This window comes from Opisthocomus hoazin, chromosome Z (assembly GCF_030867145.1).
Source record: "Opisthocomus hoazin isolate bOpiHoa1 chromosome Z, bOpiHoa1.hap1, whole genome shotgun sequence".
In the NCBI taxonomy this organism is placed as follows: Eukaryota; Metazoa; Chordata; class Aves; order Opisthocomiformes; family Opisthocomidae; genus Opisthocomus; species Opisthocomus hoazin.
In genome coordinates, this window is record NC_134454.1 from 291422 (window position 1) to 311097 (window position 19676).

The following is a 19676-nucleotide window of genomic DNA, read 5'->3' on the forward strand; positions in this document are numbered from 1 at the left end:
TTGCTGCTACTGCCGGCTGGGATGCTCGGGTATGATTAGACAGCTGAATTAGTAAATCTTTTAGGACAGTACCACACAGCGTTGAACTGGAGTGGAAGTTCTGGTTTAGTTTTGCACCATGATAGTTGGTTAACTTCAAATTAGTTCACGCTGGAAAAGAAACATTTTTATGATGGAGGTGGTCACCTCATGCAGGCAATCAATGGAGCAAAGCATTAGCCAATGTCTTTCCTTTTAGGCACAGTTATTGTCTGCAGTAGTGCCAGTGCTGGTTTTTGACACTGATAGCTGAGATTGTTGGACTGTGCTAACATGGCAGTGACTCGCGGCTGCAAAAGTAGGATTTAGTATGTACATGTATTGAGCAGTTCCCTCTTTCTCAGTGTTTCAAATAGCTTTTATTCTGAATCAGGTACTAGAATTTGTTTAGGGTTTTTTTGATGGCTCTGTTTTGTTTTGGCAGGGTTAGACAAAGGCTTCATAGTCAGTTCAGGTTCATTTCCAGTCTGAGGACTGGAACCAAGCCTAAGTTTGAACCACTTTCCACTTGGATTCCCGTGTTATAATTACTGACAATCTAAATACAATCATGTTACTAAATATTGTGCCCAAAGTTTCATTAGCAAATAAAGCAGTAAGAAGCCTCAGTCTTTTTTTTTTTTTTTTTACTAGTGTTCATTATGTAAAATATTGTGATTCTTTTTGGATTGAGATCGTTGTCAAAAGAATTTGTACCTGTGTCTGGAGGGAAGAGATCAACTCTTGTTTGTTTTGATGATTTTCTGTACATTTGTTTCTCTTTTCAAATGTGCTAGATTGTAAAGTATAAATATTGTAAATTTTTCAACTAATAGCAGTCTCTTACTGAAGGTAGCCTACTAATTCAGTGTAAGCTGCTAAATGGGAAAAAGTCTTGTTCCTTTAAAGTTATTGGATATAAATTAAGATAGCAACTGTTCTGCAGTCTTTGTACAGACATTTCTCTTCTGACCTTTTTTTTAAATTGAGGCAAGATTATAGTATTTATATTACAGATGTGAAGTGCTACTATAACCACAGGGAAAAATTAAATCATCAGTTTATTCCAGATCCTGCCTTTCATTCACCATTCCTCTCACTGAGATACACATGCATACATGTGCAAGCAAAGGAAAACAAAAACCACATTACTTAGTTGCAGGTACAGGAGCTTTGACGCTGGAGAGAAATATTCTAGGAAAGTCGTTTGATTTTTCTGGTCTACAGATGTAGTCCCACCCACACTGGTGATAAGTAGGTGGTGGTGATGAATTGTTTTTCACACTACTTGACTGATTTGAATGCATTAGCTTGTATCAGTTTATCAGCTCCAAGGAATATGCAGTAGGCAACAGGTATGTCCTGAAGTGAGCATTATAAATGTGATGTTTTTCTGCTCCAGTATCAAATGATACCCTGCTATGTATTGCAACACTGGGGCAATGGGAAGTCTGCTGGAACTGTTGACAATTTCCGCAGGGCAGTGTGGTGTACGGGCTTTGCAGAAATGTGAAGAAAACAAAACTCTTGGTTTTTAATGTGAGGCACTTAAAAGCAAGTCTCACTGGGAGGCGTGGAAAGAGGGGGTGTTTGCCCGGGAGCTCCAGGCTGACAGGCTAGATGTGAAGCATCGCCTGTGGACCCCTGCTGGGGCGTGGTGGGTGGTTTCATTGGCAAGTGCCCAGGCCCCTGCTGTGCCAGGCAGCTCTGCTCCGGAGGGGCCGGCACTCCTGTTGCGGGAGCTGCAGTCCCGGTCAGTGCCTGCCGATTTCAGCGCTGCTGAAAGGTGTTGGTCGTTTCTTGAGTTGACTTTCATCATTATCTAGAATCACAGACTGCTTTGGGTTGGCAGGGACCTTATAGACCATCGCGTTCCAACCCCCCTGCCATGGGCAGGGACCCCACCCACCAGCCCAGGGTGCTCCAAGCCCCGTCCAACCTGGCCTTGAACCCTGCCAGGGAGGGGGCAGCTACAGCTTTTCTGGGCAGCCTGGGCCAGGGCCTCACCACCCTCATAGTGAAGAATTTCTTCTTTAGATCTAATCTAAACCTCCTCTCTTTCAGTGTATAGCTATCACCCCTTGTTCTATCACTGCAGTCCCTTATAAAGAGTCCTTCCCCATCCTTCCTGTAGGTCCCTCCAGGCACTGCCAGCTGCTCTAAGGTCTCCCTGCAGCCTTGTCTTCTCCAGGCTGAACAGCCCCAGCTCTTCCAGCCTTTCCTCCTAGCAGAGGGGTTCCAGCCTTCAGATACAGGCAGCAAGTCGCTTCGGAACACTTTTTTACATAATTTGCATAAAGTGTTCCAGCCTTAGCCTGGGAGTTAGTGTGAAAGAAATACAGCAGTGTTTGAGAAAGCCATAGCAACACTATAATAATAAACAGAAGTAACTAAGTGGTCAAGGAGCAGACCTGATGGAAAGAGGACAGTGAATTCTAAACACTTACCTATTTTTTAGTTTCTGACTATCTGGATTTGCAGGGTAGCACTTTTCTTCTCACTACTTGGGTGTTATAAAGAAAACTGTGTCAATACCTGTGCAGCATTTTTGGATGTATGGGTATACATTCTTTACAGAATACTTTGTATTTCTTCTTCAGTTTACTAGAGTCTGAAACCATTGAAGAGAGAATCTGGGCATAAATCTTCATTACTCTTTATTAATACTCTTGCTGAAACAAGATGATGTGTGCTGAAAATAAACTTTTTTTTTCAATAGTAGCACTGTTTTGCTGGAGATAACTTACTTGAACACTGTTTTTTTTCCTTAAGTGCTTATGCGTTGCCAGTTAAGCCGATTACAAAAAGGACATGCAACAGATGAGTGGTTTCAACTCAGTTCCCATGTACCATTAAAGGGTATTGAGCCAGGATCTCTGCGTGTCCGAGCACGGTATTCTATGGAGAAGATCATGCCAGAAGAGGAGTACAATGAGTTTAAAGAGGTATGAAGTTGTTTCACTTTCCTTGGTTTGTCTGTCAAAACTAATTTTGTTTGACAGTTCTCAATAACACTGGTTGACATAATTAAATAATATTTATGCTGACATCTGTGTATCACCACAGATACACGATACGGGTTTTTCCACAGCTGTTATATGTTAGGAGAAGCTTGTGAATATTTTAAAATTCTCCTTTTCTTTCAGCTTATACTCCAGAAAGAACTTCATGTAGTCTATGCCTTATCACATGTTTGCGGACAGGACAGAACACTGTTGGCTGGCATCTTATTGAAGATTTTTCTTCATGAAAAACTTGAGTCCTTGTTGTTACGAACACTAAATGACAGGGAGATAAGCATGGAAGGTACTGCACTAAATTACACTAAAGTTTACTGGAACTCTGGGCAGGTGGGGAGGGAAGGGCTCTGGTGCCTTCCTTTTTTTCTCCTCCTTTAGTTACAACATGTATCAAAGTGCGAACACAGCACATTTTTCCTCTGCTTTTTGTTGTCTCCTTTTCTCAACTTTTCACTTTGCTGTCTTTTTTTTCTTTTTTTTTCAGATGAAGCTACTACCTTGTTTCGTGCCACCACTCTAGCAAGTACACTCATGGAGCAGTATATGAAAGCCACAGCAACAAGTTTTGTTCACCACGCACTGAAAGACTCGATATTAAAGATAATGGAGAGCAAGCAGTCCTGTGAGGTGATACCCTGAACTATGTTTTTAAACATTTTGGCTTGCTGCCACAATTATCTACTGGTTGTTGTGTTTTATGTTTACATTAAATGTTGGCTTCAGATACATGTATTATTCTCTCAGAAGTAAACTTTGTTTACATGAGAAATACAGGAACTGAATTAATTAAAAGATTCCCCCCCTACCCCCCCTCCATTTGTGGCTTTGAACTATATCCGTAGTAGAATTTTTTAAGTTTTTTAATTAATATTTCTTTAAATTATCTATTAATTCTTTAGCAATTGTAGGCTGTTCTGTAGCAGTTACTGAATGTCCTAACCTAAGTAACTTCTAGTAAACTCACGGTATCATAGAAGTCAATGCCTGAGCTTTAGTTTTAATTTAAAACTTCTTGATATTGAATGATTGATACTGGTCCTGATACTGCTTTTAAAATGTTGCTTCTACCTTCTGTGTTTAACTTAATTGTGGAAAGGATGGGAGTCCTCAGAAATTTGGATTGAGTGAGACGAAAAGGTAATGCAGTTGGATAGGCGTGAATATCTGAGCTGTTAAAACCCTAGTGTATTAGAACTTCAAACCACTGCTTCATCACATTTCCTGAGTAGCCATTGAAACAGACTCGTGAGTTCTGCAAGACACTTGTGCAGCAGCAGAATATTTAATTTACTTTGAAGTAGTATTCAGTGTGTAATATTATAAAACTATATATGTAGTTCTAGTTAGGAGAAGAAACATAATCTTTTTCTTTTTTTGTTTTAGTTAAATCCCTCAAAGCTAGAAAAAAATGAAGATGTAAACACTAATTTGGCACATCTACTTAGTATACTTTCAGAATTGGTGGAGAAAATATTCATGGCTGCAGAAATACTGCCTCCGTAAGTCTGCACTTTTCTGTTCAGATTTGTATTTGAAAATTCCTGTTTTATTTCAATTACATTGCACCTTAAAATGATATTTTTACTGGTTAATTTTCTGCTAATCACTCATAAGACTAAGTGCACATAGAGGAATATAGACGAAGAAAATAAAAATAACGCTTTCAGGAATTAATGGTGCTTTTTCCGAAAGCCTCTGGCTAGCATACATGCTCTTCTTTGAATGAGAAGCTACTAGACCTAAGAGATCAGGGAAAGAAGAATAAAAATAATCAGTCTCACATTTCCACAAAAAGGTAGAAGACAGTAGCAGATGGCAGACAATTATACATATTTAAGTTGATTACAAATTCTTTCCAGTTCTCCTTCTCTGAGAAAGAGATAGAATTAACACAGCATATTAAACATACAAACAGGTAGTCATAGAATGATACCGTACGATGATTGCTTCTGTCTGCTAGGGGAATGCAGATTTTTCTTTTTCCTTTTTTTAATTGCTGAAATAACTTGTGTTCACAGTTTAGATTTAAACCATCTAATAAAAATTGGATAGTACTAACGGTTTTCTTTCACTGTGTCATTAGCTTTTAGAGTAAACAAAATCCTCAATTTTGAGACAGCAGAGTAACACAGAAGTGTTCCTTTTGTGTTAGTACTGACAAGGTTAGCATAGTGTATGTATATACACCATATATATATACTGTTCAGTGTATGATGCAGCTCTCAACGTTTTCTGAAATACACTACCATTTTCCCATTTTGGGGGCAGGCAAGAGGACTATTGCTATGGTTGCTTAACTTTTAAAGATCTAACCCTTATTTATGGAAACAATAGTTAAGAAGAGAAAAATTATTAAAAAAAAATTAAATATCAAACCATCAAAATTGTCTTTTTTTTTAAAAGGAAATACTAAAGAAACATGAAAGAGTTATAAAAGATTTAATGCACACATAGAATTGTGTATTAATGTAAGGTTTTTCCTTGTCATTTAGAAATTTACTTTTTAATATAAACTTAAAAATGTAGAAATTGACTTTTTATAAATTTATTAACTTATAAATTAACTCTTAAAGTTAATTTAAAGCTTATGTCTAAACTATAAATGTAGAATTGATGATAGTCCTGCATGAAGTAGGTTGGTCTAGATCCTTTCTGACCAGCTTTTTTGACTCTATAAGTTTAATGGAATGAGCTATTATTTTTGCAGGACGTTGAGGTATATTTATGGGTGCCTACAGAAATCTGTTCAAAACAAATGGCCTGCTAATACCACCATGAGAACCAGAGTTGTTAGGTAAGTTACTTGTTGCTTTATTCTGAAAATAATGTGCAGAGGGCAGCACTGTTAGTTTGTATGTGTCTGTGTGAGGCACAAGGATGCAGGCTGCTGTCATCAGCTCCTGGAGCCAGAAGGCGGTCTTCTGCACGTCGAAGTACGGGCCGGTGCAGAGGGTTTGTAGGAGGCTGGCTTTCTGCGTGCTCGTCAGCAGGTCCTCAGAGTGGTGGAGAAAGCAGAGCATGTCCCCTGGCTGCCGATCCTCTCTGCACATGCACTCCAGCTGCACACGCAGGCGGGAGTTCTTCACCGGCATCTCCGCTTTGGTGCCCAGCTGCAGGTGGAAGCAGTGCCCAGGGGGTGGCTCCAGGGGCACAAGCAGGCGATAGACAAACTGCTCTTCTTCACAGGGATCCACGACTTCTTGGAAGCTGCCCAAGCTGACAGGTGTCTGCAGCTGCGGCATGAAGTCAGAGTTGGAGAGCTTTTGGCAGACACAGAGAAGCTCGTTCACCAGAACTTTCACCTCCCTGCATGCTGCTTTCCTGTTCGGCAGTGGCCACGACGTGTACTTGTCCACACACCTGTCCCTATGGAATGGGTCTTTCTCCTCTTCCTCCTCAAGGCTTCTGCACCCGCCGTGCTTGCTGCTGCTGGCTGCCTCAGAGGTCCTTCTCCTGAGCCACCAGCAGAGCCTGCAGAGCAGGACCAGCACTGCAGCAATGATGCAGAAATGCCATTGCTGCAAGGCAGCGCAGAGCAGGGCTCCCCAGGCAAAGACGCTCTGCTCCTGGATCATCTTCAACTGGATCCTCTGCTCCTGGTGCTGCAGCTCCTGCAGCATCTCAGTCATTTTCCGGCTCAGATAGTCCGCGCGCTGCTGCATGCGCTCGTGCGTGGCCTCGTCCAGCTCCTCAGCAACGAAGTGCAGCTGCTGGGCGATGGTTTGTGCAAGCCCAGCAAACAACTTTGCCATGTTCTGCAGGAGGAGGGAGTTCAGTATATGTGGGAGGGAGGGAGTGGGGACAGCCAGCGGCATGGCGGACGACCTGGACTTCGAGAGGGCGGACGCAGGGTTTCTCGGCCACCTTGCCCATGCAGTGCTCAGCCCTGCGCAAGAACGGCTTCGTGGTCCTCAAGGGCTGGCCCTGCAAGATCGTCGAGATGTCCACCTCCAAGACGGGCAAGCACGGCCACTCCAAGATACCGGGGAACTCCACCTGCCCCCCCCAAAACGCCCCCCGAGGGCTCCTCCAGCTCCTCCTGCTCCTCCTCCTCCCCCCGCCGACGTCTACCTGGTGGGCATCGACATCTTCACCGGGAAGAAGTACGAGGACATCTGCCCCTCCACCCACAAGACGGACGTGCCCAACATCAAGAGGAAAGACTTCCAAGTGGGGGACTGGGGACCCCAAACCCACATACCTTGGGGTGTGGGGACACCAAAACCACGTGTCTCAGGGTGCTGGGGCCCCACAACGATGTGTCTTGGGTTATTGGGACCCCATAACCACGTGTCCTGGGGTGGTGGGACGCCAGAACCAGGTTGTTCAGGGTGATGGGACCACATGATCACGTGTTTCAAGATGGTAGGACCCCATAGCCACGTGTCTCAAGGTGGTGGGACCCAAAGACCCCATGGCTTGGGGTGGTGGGACCCCAGAACCAGGTGGTTCAGGATGGTGGGACCCCATAATGACGTGTCTTGGGGTGATGGGACCCCACAACCAGGTGGCTCAAGGTGGTGGGACCCCAAACCCACGTGTCTCTGGGTGGTGCCCAGTTCAAGAAAGATGAAGAGCTACTGCAGAGAGTCCAGCGGAGGGCTACGAGGACAGTGAGGGGACTGGAGCATCTCTCCTACGATGAAAGGCTGAGGGAGCTGGGCTTGTTCAGCCTGAAGAAGAGAAGGCTGCGACGGGACCCAAGAAATGCTTACAAATATCTCAAGGGTGGGTGTCAGGAGGATGGGAAGAAGAGCAGCTCGGTGTTAAGGTTAACCCAGCATATCAGCAGAGACTGGTCACCTGCCGCCCGCCTCTCTGCAGCCTGGTGTAAGCTATGCACCTTCTTCCCACAGCGCTATGCTCACGGCCTCAGACAGCGAATGGCTGGCGCATCCAGCCCCCGTTCTCTCTTGGCTCTGTGTATTTCGAGGCAGCTTTCAAGCAAAGAAACATGTATTGGCATCTTTGCCCAGGCTACAGGTCCCGCAGGGAATGGAGTCTCTTGAGGAGGGAGGGTGGTCGCTGTCTGGGTGGTAACGTGGTCTCTGTCGCAAGCCTCCTTGCAGCGAGCAGACTCTTTGGCCAACTCGCGCGCTCTCGCTGGCTCGCCCTCTGCCTTCGGCCACCTGGCGCTGCTGGTAAGATCGCCCTTCGCCTACCGCAAGCACACAAATGTGTCCGAGTCGCCGTGCTGCAGCGCCAAGACCAGCTCAATGGAGCGGGATCTCTTGAAGATGCTGGTCATCTTGATCTTGCAGTAACGTGTGGAGTGCAGCATCATTAGTCTGTATGTGTCTGTGTGAGGCACAAGGATGCAGGCTGCTGTCATCAGCTCCTGGAGCCAGAAAACGGTCTTTTGCACGTCGAGGTACGGGCTGGTGCAGAGGGTTTGTAGGAGGCTGGCTTTCTGCGTGCTCGTCAGCAGGTCCTCAGAGTGGTGGAGAAAGCAGAGCATGTCCCCTGGCTGCCGATCCTCTCTGCACATGCACTCCAGCTGCACACGCAGGCGGGAGTTCTTCACCGGCATCTCCGCTTTGGTGCCCAGGTGCAGGTGGAAGCAGTGCCCAGGGGGTGGCTCCAGGGGCACAAGCAGGCGATAGACAAACTGCTCTTCTCCACGGGGATCCACGACTTCTTGGAAGCTGCCCAAGCTGACAGGTGTCTGCAGCTGCGGCATGAAGTCAGAGTTGGAGAGCTTTTGGCAGACACAGAGAAGCTCGTTCACCAGAACTTTCACCACCCTGCATGCTGCTTTCCTGTTCGGCAGTGGCCACGACGTGTACTTGTCCACACACCTGTCCCTATGGAATGGGTCTTTCTCCTCTTCCTCCTCAAGGCTTCTGCACCCGCCGTGCTTGCTGCTGCTGGCTGCCTCAGAGGTCCTTCTCCTGAGCCACCAGCAGAGCCTGCAGAGCAGGACCAGCACTGCAGCAATGATGCAGAAATGCCATTGCTGCAAGGCAGCGCAGAGCAGGGCTCCCCAGGCAAAGACGCTCTGCTCCTGGATCATCTTCAACTGGATCCTCTGCTCCTGGTGCTGCAGCTCCTGCAGCATCTCAGTCATTTTCCGGCTCAGATAGTCCGCGCGCTGCTGCATGCGCTCGTGCGTGGCCTCGTCCAGCTCCTCAGCAACGAAGTGCAGCTGCTGGGCGATGGTTTGTGCAAGCCCAGCAAACAACTTTGCCATGTTCTGCAGGAGGAGGGAGTTCAGTATATGTGGGAGGGAGGGAGTGGGGACAGCCAGCGGCATGGCGGACGACCTGGACTTCGAGAGGGCGGACGCAGGGTTTCTCGGCCACCTTGCCCATGCAGTGCTCAGCCCTGCGCAAGAACGGCTTCGTGGTCCTCAAGGGCTGGCCCTGCAAGATCGTCGAGATGTCCACCTCCAAGACGGGCAAGCACGGCCACGCCAAGATACCGGGGAACTCCACCTGCCCCCCCCAAAACGCCCCCCGAGGGCTCCTCCAGCTCCTCCTGCTCCTCCTCCTCCCCCCGCCGACGTCTACCTGGTGGGCATCGACATCTTCAGCGGGAAGAAGTACGAGGACATCTGCCCCTCCACCCACAAGACGGATGTGCCCAACATCAAGAGGAAAGACTTCCAAGTGGGGGACTGGGGACCCCAAACCCACATACCTTGGGGTGTGGGGACACCAAAACCACGTGTCTCAGGGTGCTGGGGCCCCACAACGATGTGTCTTGGGTTATTGGGACCCCATAACCACGTGTCCTGGGGTGGTGGGACGCCAGAACCAGGTTGTTCAGGGTGATGGGACCACATGATCACGTGTTTCAAGATGGTAGGACCCCATAGCCACGTGTCTCAAGGTGGTGGGACCCAAAGACCCCATGGCTTGGGGTGGTGGGACCCCAGAACCAGGTGGTTCAGGATGGTGGGACCCCATAATGACGTGTCTTGGGGTGATGGGACCCCACAACCAGGTGGCTCAAGGTGGTGGGACCCCAAACCCACGTGTCTCTGGGTGGTGCCCAGTTCAAGAAAGATGAAGAGCTACTGCAGAGAGTCCAGCGGAGGGCTACGAGGACAGTGAGGGGACTGGAGCATCTCTCCTACGATGAAAGGCTGAGGGAGCTGGGCTTGTTCAGCCTGAAGAAGAGAAGGCTGCGACGGGACCCAAGAAATGCTTACAAATATCTCAAGGGTGGGTGTCAGGAGGATGGGAAGAAGAGCAGCTCGGTGTTAAGGTTAACCCAGCATATCAGCAGAGACTGGTCACCTGCCGCCCGCCTCTCTGCAGCCTGGTGTAAGCTATGCACCTTCTTCCCACAGCGCTATGCTCACGGCCTGAGACAGTGAATGGCTGGCGCATCCAGCCCCCGTTCTCTCTTGGCTCTGTGTATTTCGAGGCAGCTTTCAAGCAAAGAAACATGTTGGCATCTTTGCCCAGGCTACAGGTCCCGCAGGGAATGGAGTCTCTTGAGGAGGGAGGGTGGTCGCTGTCTGGGTGGTAACGTGGTCTCTGTCGCAAGCCTCCTTGCAGCGAGCAGACTCTTTGGCCACCTCGCGCGCTCTCGCTGGCTCGCCCTCTGCCTTCGGCCACCTGGCGCTGCTGGTAAGATCGCCCTTCGCCTACCGCAAGCACACAAATGTGTCCGAGTCGCCGTGCTGTAGCGCCAAGACCAGCTCAATGGAGCGGGATCTCTTGAAGATGCTGGTCATCTTGATCTTGCAGTAACGTGTGGAGTGCAGCATCATTAGTCTGTATGTGTCTGTGTGAGGCACAAGGATGCAGGCTGCTGTCATCAGCTCCTGGAGCCAGAAAACGGTCTTTTGCACGTCGAGGTACGGGCTGGTGCAGAGGGTTTGTAGGAGGCTGGCTTTCTGCGTGCTCGTCAGCAGGTCCTCAGAGTGGTGGAGAAAGCAGAGCATGTCCCCTGGCTGCCGATCCTCTCTGCACATGCACTCCAGCTGCACATGCAGGTGGGAGTTCTTCACCGGCATCTCCGCTTTGGTGCCCAGCTGCAGGTGGAAGGAGTGCCCAGGGGGTGGCTCCAGGGGCACAAGCAGGCGATAGACAAACTGCTCTTCTTCACAGGGATCCACGACTTCTTGGAAGCTGCCCAAGCTGACAGGTGTCTGCAGCTGCGGCATGAAGTCAGAGTTGGAGAGCTTTTGGCAGACACAGAGAAGCTCGTTCACCAGAACTTTCACCACCCTGCATGCTGCTTTCCTGTTCGGCAGTGGCCACGACGTGTACTTGTCCACACACCTGTCCCTACGGAATGGGTCTTTCTCCTCTTCCTCCTCAAGGCTTCTGCACCCGCCGTGCTTGCTGCTGCTGGCTGCCTCAGAGGTCCTTCTCCTGAGCCACCAGCAGAGCCTGCAGAGCAGGACCAGCACTGCAGCAATGATGCAGAAATGCCATTGCTGCAAGGCAGCGCAGAGCAGGGCTCCCCAGGCAAAGACGCTCTGCTCCTGGATCATCTTCAACTGGATCCTCTGCTCCTGGTGCTGCAGCTCCTGCAGCATCTCAGTCATTTTCCGGCTCAGATAGTCCGCGCGCTGCTGCATGCGCTCGTGCGTGGCCTCGTCCAGCTCCTCAGCAACGAAGTGCAGCTGCTGGGCGATGGTTTGTGCAAGCCCAGCAAACAACTTTGCCATGTTCTGCAGGAGGAGGGAGTTCAGTATATGTGGGAGGGAGGGAGTGGGGACAGCCAGCGGCATGGCGGACGACCTGGACTTCGAGAGGGCGGACGCAGGGTTTCTCGGCCACCTTGCCCATGCAGTGCTCAGCCCTGCGCAAGAACGGCTTCGTGGTCCTCAAGGGCTGGCCCTGCAAGATCGTCGAGATGTCCACCTCCAAGACGGGCAAGCACGGCCACGCCAAGATACCGGGGAACTCCACCTGCCCCCCCCAAAACGCCCCCCGAGGGCTCCTCCAGCTCCTCCTGCTCCTCCTCCTCCCCCCGCCGACGTCTACCTGGTGGGCATCGACATCTTCAGCGGGAAGAAGTACGAGGACATCTGCCCCTCCACCCACAAGACGGACGTGCCCAACATCAAGAGGAAAGACTTCCAAGTGGGGGACTGGGGACCCCAAACCCACATACCTTGGGGTGTGGGGACACCAAAACCACGTGTCTCAGGGTGCTGGGGCCCCACAACGATGTGTCTTGGGTTATTGGGACCCCATAACCACGTGTCCTGGGGTGGTGGGACGCCAGAACCAGGTTGTTCAGGGTGATGGGACCACATGATCACGTGTTTCAAGATGGTAGGACCCCATAGCCACGTGTCTCAAGGTGGTGGGACCCAAAGACCCCATGGCTTGGGGTGGTGGGACCCCAGAACCAGGTGGTTCAGGATGGTGGGACCCCATAATGACGTGTCTTGGGGTGATGGGACCCCACAACCAGGTGGCTCAAGGTGGTGGGACCCCAAACCCACGTGTCTCTGGGTGGTGCCCAGTTCAAGAAAGATGAAGAGCTACTGCAGAGAGTCCAGCGGAGGGCTACGAGGACAGTGAGGGGACTGGAGCATCTCTCCTACGATGAAAGGCTGAGGGAGCTGGGCTTGTTCAGCCTGAAGAAGAGAAGGCTGCGACGGGACCCAAGAAATGCTTACAAATATCTCAAGGGTGGGTGTCAGGAGGATGGGAAGAAGAGCAGCTCGGTGTTAAGGTTAACCCAGCATATCAGCAGAGACTGGTCACCTGCCGCCCGCCTCTCTGCAGCCTGGTGTAAGCTATGCACCTTCTTCCCACCGCGCTATGCTCACGGCCTGAGACAGTGAATGGCTGGCGCACCCAGCCCCCGTTCTCTCTTGGCTCTGTGTATTTCGAGGCAGCTTTCAAGCAAAGAAACATGTTGGCATCTTTGCCCAGGCTACAGGTCCCGCAGGGAATGGAGTCTCTTGAGGAGGGAGGGTGGTCGCTGTCTGGGTGGTAACGTGGTCTCTGTCGCAAGCCTCCTTGCAGCGAGCAGACTCTTTGGCCAACTCGCGCGCTCTCGCTGGCTCGCCCTCTGCCTTCGGCCACCTGGCGCTGCTGGTAAGATCGCCCTTCGCCTACCGCAAGCACACAAATGTGTCCGAGTCGCCATGCTGCAGCGCCAAGACCAGCTCAATGGAGCGGGATCTCTTGAAGATGCTGGTCATCTTGATCTTGCAGTAACGTGTGGAGTGCAGCATCATTAGTCTGTATGTGTCTGTGTGAGGCACAAGGATGCAGGCTGCTGTCATCAGCTCCTGGAGCCAGAAAACGGTCTTTTGCACGTCGAGGTACGGGCTGGTGCAGAGGGTTTGTAGGAGGCTGGCTTTCTGCGTGCTCGTCAGCAGGTCCTCAGAGTGGTGGAGAAAGCAGAGCATGTCCCCTGGCTGCCGATCCTCTCTGCACATGCACTCCAGCTGCACACGCAGGTGGGAGTTCCTCAGCGGCATCTCGCCTTCGGTGCCCAGCTGCAGGTGGAAGCAGTGCCCAGGGGGTGGCTCCAGGGGCACAAGCAGGCGATAGACAAACTGCTCTTCTTCACAGGGATCCACGACTTCTTGGAAGCTGCCCAAGCTGACAGGTGTCTGCAGCTGCGGCATGAAGTCAGAGTTGGAGAGCTTTTGGCAGACACAGAGAAGCTCGTTCACCAGAACTTTCACCACCCTGCATGCTGCTTTCCTGTTCGGCAGTGGCCACGGCGTGTACTTGTCCACACACCTGTCCCTATGGAATGGGTCTTTCTCCTCTTCCTCCTCAAGGCTTCTGCACCCGCCGTGCTTGCTGCTGCTGGCTGCCTCAGAGGTCCTTCTCCTGAGCCACCAGCAGAGCCTGCAGAGCAGGACCAGCACTGCAGCAATGATGCAGAAATGCCATTGCTGCAAGGCAGCGCAGAGCAGGGCTCCCCAGGCAAAGACGCTCTGCTCCTGGATCATCTTCAACTGGATCCTCTGCTCCTGGTACTGCAGCTCCTGCAGCATCTCAGTCATTTTCCGGCTCAGATAGTCCGCGCGCTGCTGCATGTGCTCGTGCGTGGCCTCGTCCAGCTCCTCAGCTACGAAGTGCAGCTGCTGGGCGATGGTTTGTGCAAGCCCAGCAAACAACTTTGCCATGTTCTGCAGGAGGAGGGAGTTCAGTATATGTGGGAGGGAGGGAGTGGGGACAGCCAGCGGCATGGCGGACGACCTGGACTTCGAGAGGGCGGACGCAGGGTTTCTCGGCCACCTTGCCCATGCAGTGCTCAGCCCTGCGCAAGAACGGCTTCGTGGTCCTCAAGGGCTGGCCCTGCAAGATCGTCGAGATGTCCACCTCCAAGACGGGCAAGCACGGCCACGCCAAGATACCGGGGAACTCCACCTGCCCCCCCCAAAACGCCCCCCGAGGGCTCCTCCAGCTCCTCCTGCTCCTCCTCCTCCCCCCGCCGACGTCTACCTGGTGGGCATCGACATCTTCAGCGGGAAGAAGTACGAGGACATCTGCCCCTCCACCCACAAGACGGACGTGCCCAACATCAAGAGGAAAGACTTCCAAGTGGGGGACTGGGGACCCCAAACCCACATACCTTGGGGTGTGGGGACACCAAAACCACGTGTCTCAGGGTGCTGGGGCCCCACAACGATGTGTCTTGGGTTAATGGGACCCCATAACCACGTGTCCTGGGGTGGTGGGACGCCAGAACCAGGTTGTTCAGGGTGATGGGACCACATGATCACGTGTTTCAAGATGGTAGGACCCCATAGCCACGTGTCTCAAGGTGGTGGGACCCAAAAACCCCATGGCTTGGGGTGGTGGGACCCCAGAACCAGGTGGTTCAGGATGGTGGGACCCCATAATGACGTGTCTTGGGGTGTTGGGACCCCACAACCAGGTGGCTCAAGGTGGTGGGACCCCAAACCCACGTGTCTCTGGGTGGTGCCCAGTTCAAGAAAGATGAAGAGCTACTGCAGAGAGTCCAGCGGAGGGCTACGAGGACAGTGAGGGGACTGGAGCATCTCTCCTACGATGAAAGGCTGAGGGAGCTGGGCTTGTTCAGCCTGAAGAAGAGAAGGCTGCGACGGGACCCAAGAAATGCTTACAAATATCTCAAGGGTGGGTGTCAGGAGGATGGGAAGAAGAGCAGCTCGGTGTTAAGGTTAACCCAGCATATCAGCAGAGACTGGTCACCTGCCGCCCGCCTCTCTGCAGCCTGGTGTAAGCTATGCACCTTCTTCCCACAGCGCTATGCTCACGGCCTGAGACAGTGAATGGCTGGCGCACCCAGCCCCCGTTCTCTCTTGGCTCTGTGTATTTCGAGGCAGCTTTCAAGCAAAGAAACATGTTGGCATCTTTGCCCAGGCTACAGGTCCCGCAGGGAATGGAGTCTCTTGAGGAGGGAGGGTGGTCGCTGTCTGGGTGGTAACGTGGTCTCTGTCGCAAGCCTCCTTGCAGCGAGCAGACTCTTTGGCCACCTCGCGCGCTCTCGCTGGCTCGCCCTCTGCCTTCGGCCACCTGGCGCTGCTGGTAAGATCGCCCTTCGCCTACCGCAAGCACACAAATGTGTCCGAGTCGCCGTGCTGCAGCGCCAAGACCAGCTCAATGGAGCGGGATCTCTTGAAGATGCTGGTCATCTTGATCTTGCAGTAACGTGTGGAGTGCAGCATCATTAGTCTGTATGTGTCTGTGTGAGGCACAAGGATGCAGGCTGCTGTCATCAGCTCCTGGAGCCAGAAAACGGTCTTTTGCACGTCGAGGTACGGGCTGGTGCAGAGGGTTTGTAGGAGGCTGGCTTTCTGCGTGCTCGTCAGCAGGTCCTCAGAGTGGTGGAGAAAGCAGAGCATGTCCCCTGGCTGCCGATCCTCTCTGCACATGCACTCCAGCTGCACACGCAGGTGGGAGTTCCTCAGCGGCATCTCGCCTTCGGTGCCCAGCTGCAGGTGGAAGCAGTGCCCAGGGGGTGGCTCCAGGGGCACAAGCAGGCGATAGACAAACTGCTCTTCTCCACGGGGATCCACGACTTCTTGGAAGCTGCCCAAGCTGACAGGTGTCTGCAGCTGCGGCATGAAGTCAGAGTTGGAGAGCATTTGGCAGACACAGAGAAGCTCGTTCACCAGAACTTTCACCACCCTGCATGCTGCTTTCCTGTTCGGCAGTGGCCACGGCGTGTACTTGTCCACACACCTGTCCCTATGGAATGGGTCTTTCTCCTCTTCGTCCTCAAGGCTTCTGCACCCGCCGTGCTTGCTGCTGCTGGCTGCCTCAGAGGTCCTTCTCCTGAGCCACCAGCAGAGCCTGCAGAGCAGGACCAGCACTGCAGCAATGATGCAGAAATGCCATTGCTGCAAGGCAGCGCAGAGCAGGGCTCCCCAGGCAAAGACGCTCTGCTCCTGGATCATCTTCAACTGGATCCTCTGCTCCTGGTACTGCAGCTCCTGCAGCATCTCTGTCATTTTCCGGCTCAGATAGTCCGCGCGCTGCTGCATGTGCTCGTGCGTGGCCTCGTCCAGCTCCTCAGCTACGAAGTGCAGCTGCTGGGCGATGGTTTGTGCAAGCCCAGCAAACAACTTTGCCATGTTCTGCAGGAGGAGGGAGTTCAGTATATGTGGGAGGGAGGGAGTGGGGACAGCCAGCGGCATGGCGGACGACCTGGACTTCGAGAGGGCGGACGCAGGGTTTCTCGGCCACCTTGCCCATGCAGTGCTCAGCCCTGCGCAAGAACGGCTTCGTGGTCCTCAAGGGCTGGCCCTGCAAGATCGTCGAGATGTCCACCTCCAAGACGGGCAAGCACGGCCACGCCAAGATACCGGGGAACTCCACCTGCCCCCCCCAAAACGCCCCCCGAGGGCTCCTCCAGCTCCTCCTGCTCCTCCTCCTCCCCCCGCCGACGTCTACCTGGTGGGCATCGACATCTTCAGCGGGAAGAAGTACGAGGACATCTGCCCCTCCACCCACAAGACGGACGTGCCCAACATCAAGAGGAAAGACTTCCAAGTGGGGGACTGGGGACCCCAAACCCACATACCTTGGGGTGTGGGGACACCAAAACCACGTGTCTCAGGGTGCTGGGGCCCCACAACGATGTGTCTTGGGTTAATGGGACCCCATAACCACGTGTCCTGGGGTGGTGGGACGCCAGAACCAGGTTGTTCAGGGTGATGGGACCACATGATCACGTGTTTCAAGATGGTAGGACCCCGTAGCCACGTGTCTCAAGGTGGTGGGACCCAAAAACCCCATGGCTTGGGGTGGTGGGACCCCAGAACCAGGTGGTTCAGGATGGTGGGACCCCATAATGACGTGTCTTGGGGTGATGGGACCCCACAACCAGGTGGCTCAAGGTGGTGGGACCCCAAACCCACGTGTCTCTGGGTGGTGCCCAGTTCAAGAAAGATGAAGAGCTACTGCAGAGAGTCCAGCGGAGGGCTACGAGGACAGTGAGGGGACTGGAGCATCTCTCCTACGATGAAAGGCTGAGGGAGCTGGGCTTGTTCAGCCTGAAGAAGAGAAGGCTGCGACGGGACCCAAGAAATGCTTACAAATATCTCAAGGGTGGGTGTCAGGAGGATGGGAAGAAGAGCAGCTCGGTGTTAAGGTTAACCCAGCATATCAGCAGAGACTGGTCACCTGCCGCCCGCCTCTCTGCAGCCTGGTGTAAGCTATGCACCTTCTTCCCACAGCGCTATGCTCACGGCCTGAGACAGTGAATGGCTGGCGCACCCAGCCCCCGTTCTCTCTTGGCTCTGTGTATTTCGAGGCAGCTTTCAAGCAAAGAAACATGTTGGCATCTTTGCCCAGGCTACAGGTCCCGCAGGGAATGGAGTCTCTTGAGGAGGGAGGGTGGTCGCTGTCTGGGTGGTAACGTGGTCTCTGTCGCAAGCCTCCTTGCAGCGAGCAGACTCTTTGGCCACCTCGCGCGCTCTCGCTGGCTCGCCCTCTGCCTTCGGCCACCTGGCGCTGCTGGTAAGATCGCCCTTCGCCTACCGCAAGCACACAAATGTGTCCGAGTCGCCGTGCTGCAGCGCCAAGACCAGCTCAATGGAGCGGGATCTCTTGAAGATGCTGGTCATCTTGATCTTGCAGTAACGTGTGGAGTGCAGCATCATTAGTCTGTATGTGTCTGTGTGAGGCACAAGGATGCAGGCTGCTGTCATCAGCTCCTGGAGCCAGAAAACGGTCTTTTGCACGTCGAGGTACGGGCTGGTGCAGAGGGTTTGTAGGAGGCTGGCTTTCTGCGTGCTCGTCAGCAGGTCCTCAGAGTGGTGGAGAAAGCAGAGCATGTCCCCTGGCTGCCGATCCTCTCTGCACATGCACTCCAGCTGCACACGCAGGTGGGAGTTCCTCAGCGGCATCTCGCCTTCGGTGCCCAGCTGCAGGTGGAAGCAGTGCCCAGGGGGTGGCTCCAGGGGCACAAGCAGGCGATAGACAAACTGCTCTTCTCCACGGGGATCCACGACTTCTTGGAAGCTGCCCAAGCTGACAGGTGTCTGCAGCTGCGGCATGAAGTCAGAGTTGGAGAGCATTTGGCAGACACAGAGAAGCTCGTTCACCAGAACTTTCACCACCCTGCATGCTGCTTTCCTGTTCGGCAGTGGCCACGGCGTGTACTTGTCCACACACCTGTCCCTATGGAATGGGTCTTTCTCCTCTTCGTCCTCAAGGCTTCTGCACCCGCCGTGCTTGCTGCTGCTGGCTGCCTCAGAGGTCCTTCTCCTGAGCCACCAGCAGAGCCTGCAGAGCAGGACCAGCACTGCAGCAATGATGCAGAAATGCCATTGCTGCAAGGCAGCGCAGAGCAGGGCTCCCCAGGCAAAGACGCTCTGCTCCTGGATCATCTTCAACTGGATCCTCTGCTCCTGGTACTGCAGCTCCTGCAGCATCTCTGTCATTTTCCGGCTCAGATAGTCCGCGCGCTGCTGCATGTGCTCGTGCGTGGCCTCGTCCAGCTCCTCAGCTACGAAGTGCAGCTGCTGGGCGATGGTTTGTGCAAGCCCAGCAAACAACTTTGCCATGTTCTGCAGGAGGAGGGAGTTCAGTATATGTGGGAGGGAGGGAGTGGGGACAGCCAGCGGCATGGCGGACGACCTGGACTTCGAGAGGGCGGACGCAGGGTTTCTCGGCCACCTTGCCCATGCAGTGCTCAGCCCTGCGCAAGAACGGCTTCGTGGTCCTCAAGGGCTGGCCCTGCAAGATCGTCGAGATGTCCACCTCCAAGACGGGCAAGCACGGCCACGCCAAGATACCGGGGAACTCCACCTGCCCCCCCCAAAACGCCCCCCGAGGGCTCCTCCAGCTCCTCCTGCTCCTCCTCCTCCCCCCGCCGACGTCTACCTGGTGGGCATCGACATCTTCAGCGGGAAGAAGTACGAGGACATCTGCCCCTCCACCCACAAGACGGACGTGCCCAACATCAAGAGGAAAGACTTCCAAGTGGGGGACTGGGGACCCCAAACCCACATACCTTGGGGTGTGGGGACACCAAAACCACGTGTCTCAGGGTGCTGGGGCCCCACAACGATGTGTCTTGGGTTAATGGGACCCCATAACCACGTGTCCTGGGGTGGTGGGACGCCAGAACCAGGTTGTTCAGGGTGATGGGACCACATGATCACGTGTTTCAAGATGGTAGGACCCCGTAGCCACGTGTCTCAAGGTGGTGGGACCCAAAAACCCCATGGCTTGGGGTGGTGGGACCCCAGAACCAGGTGGTTCAGGA

The 19676-nt window shown here is 52.9% G+C and overlaps 1 protein-coding gene across 1 annotated transcript in view; it reads left to right on the top strand.

Moving 5' to 3' along the window:
• The window catches only part of LOC142358877 (ras GTPase-activating protein 1-like), a 51626-nt gene extending 48688 nt beyond the window's left edge, over positions 1–2938 (top strand). The window contains exon 15 of the mRNA XM_075411235.1: positions 2791–2938. Coding sequence (XP_075267350.1) covers positions 2791–2842 — 52 coding nt within the window. The 3' untranslated portion in view covers positions 2843–2938. The remainder of the gene's footprint in view (positions 1–2790) is intronic.
• Positions 2939–19676: the final 16738 nt, after the last annotated feature.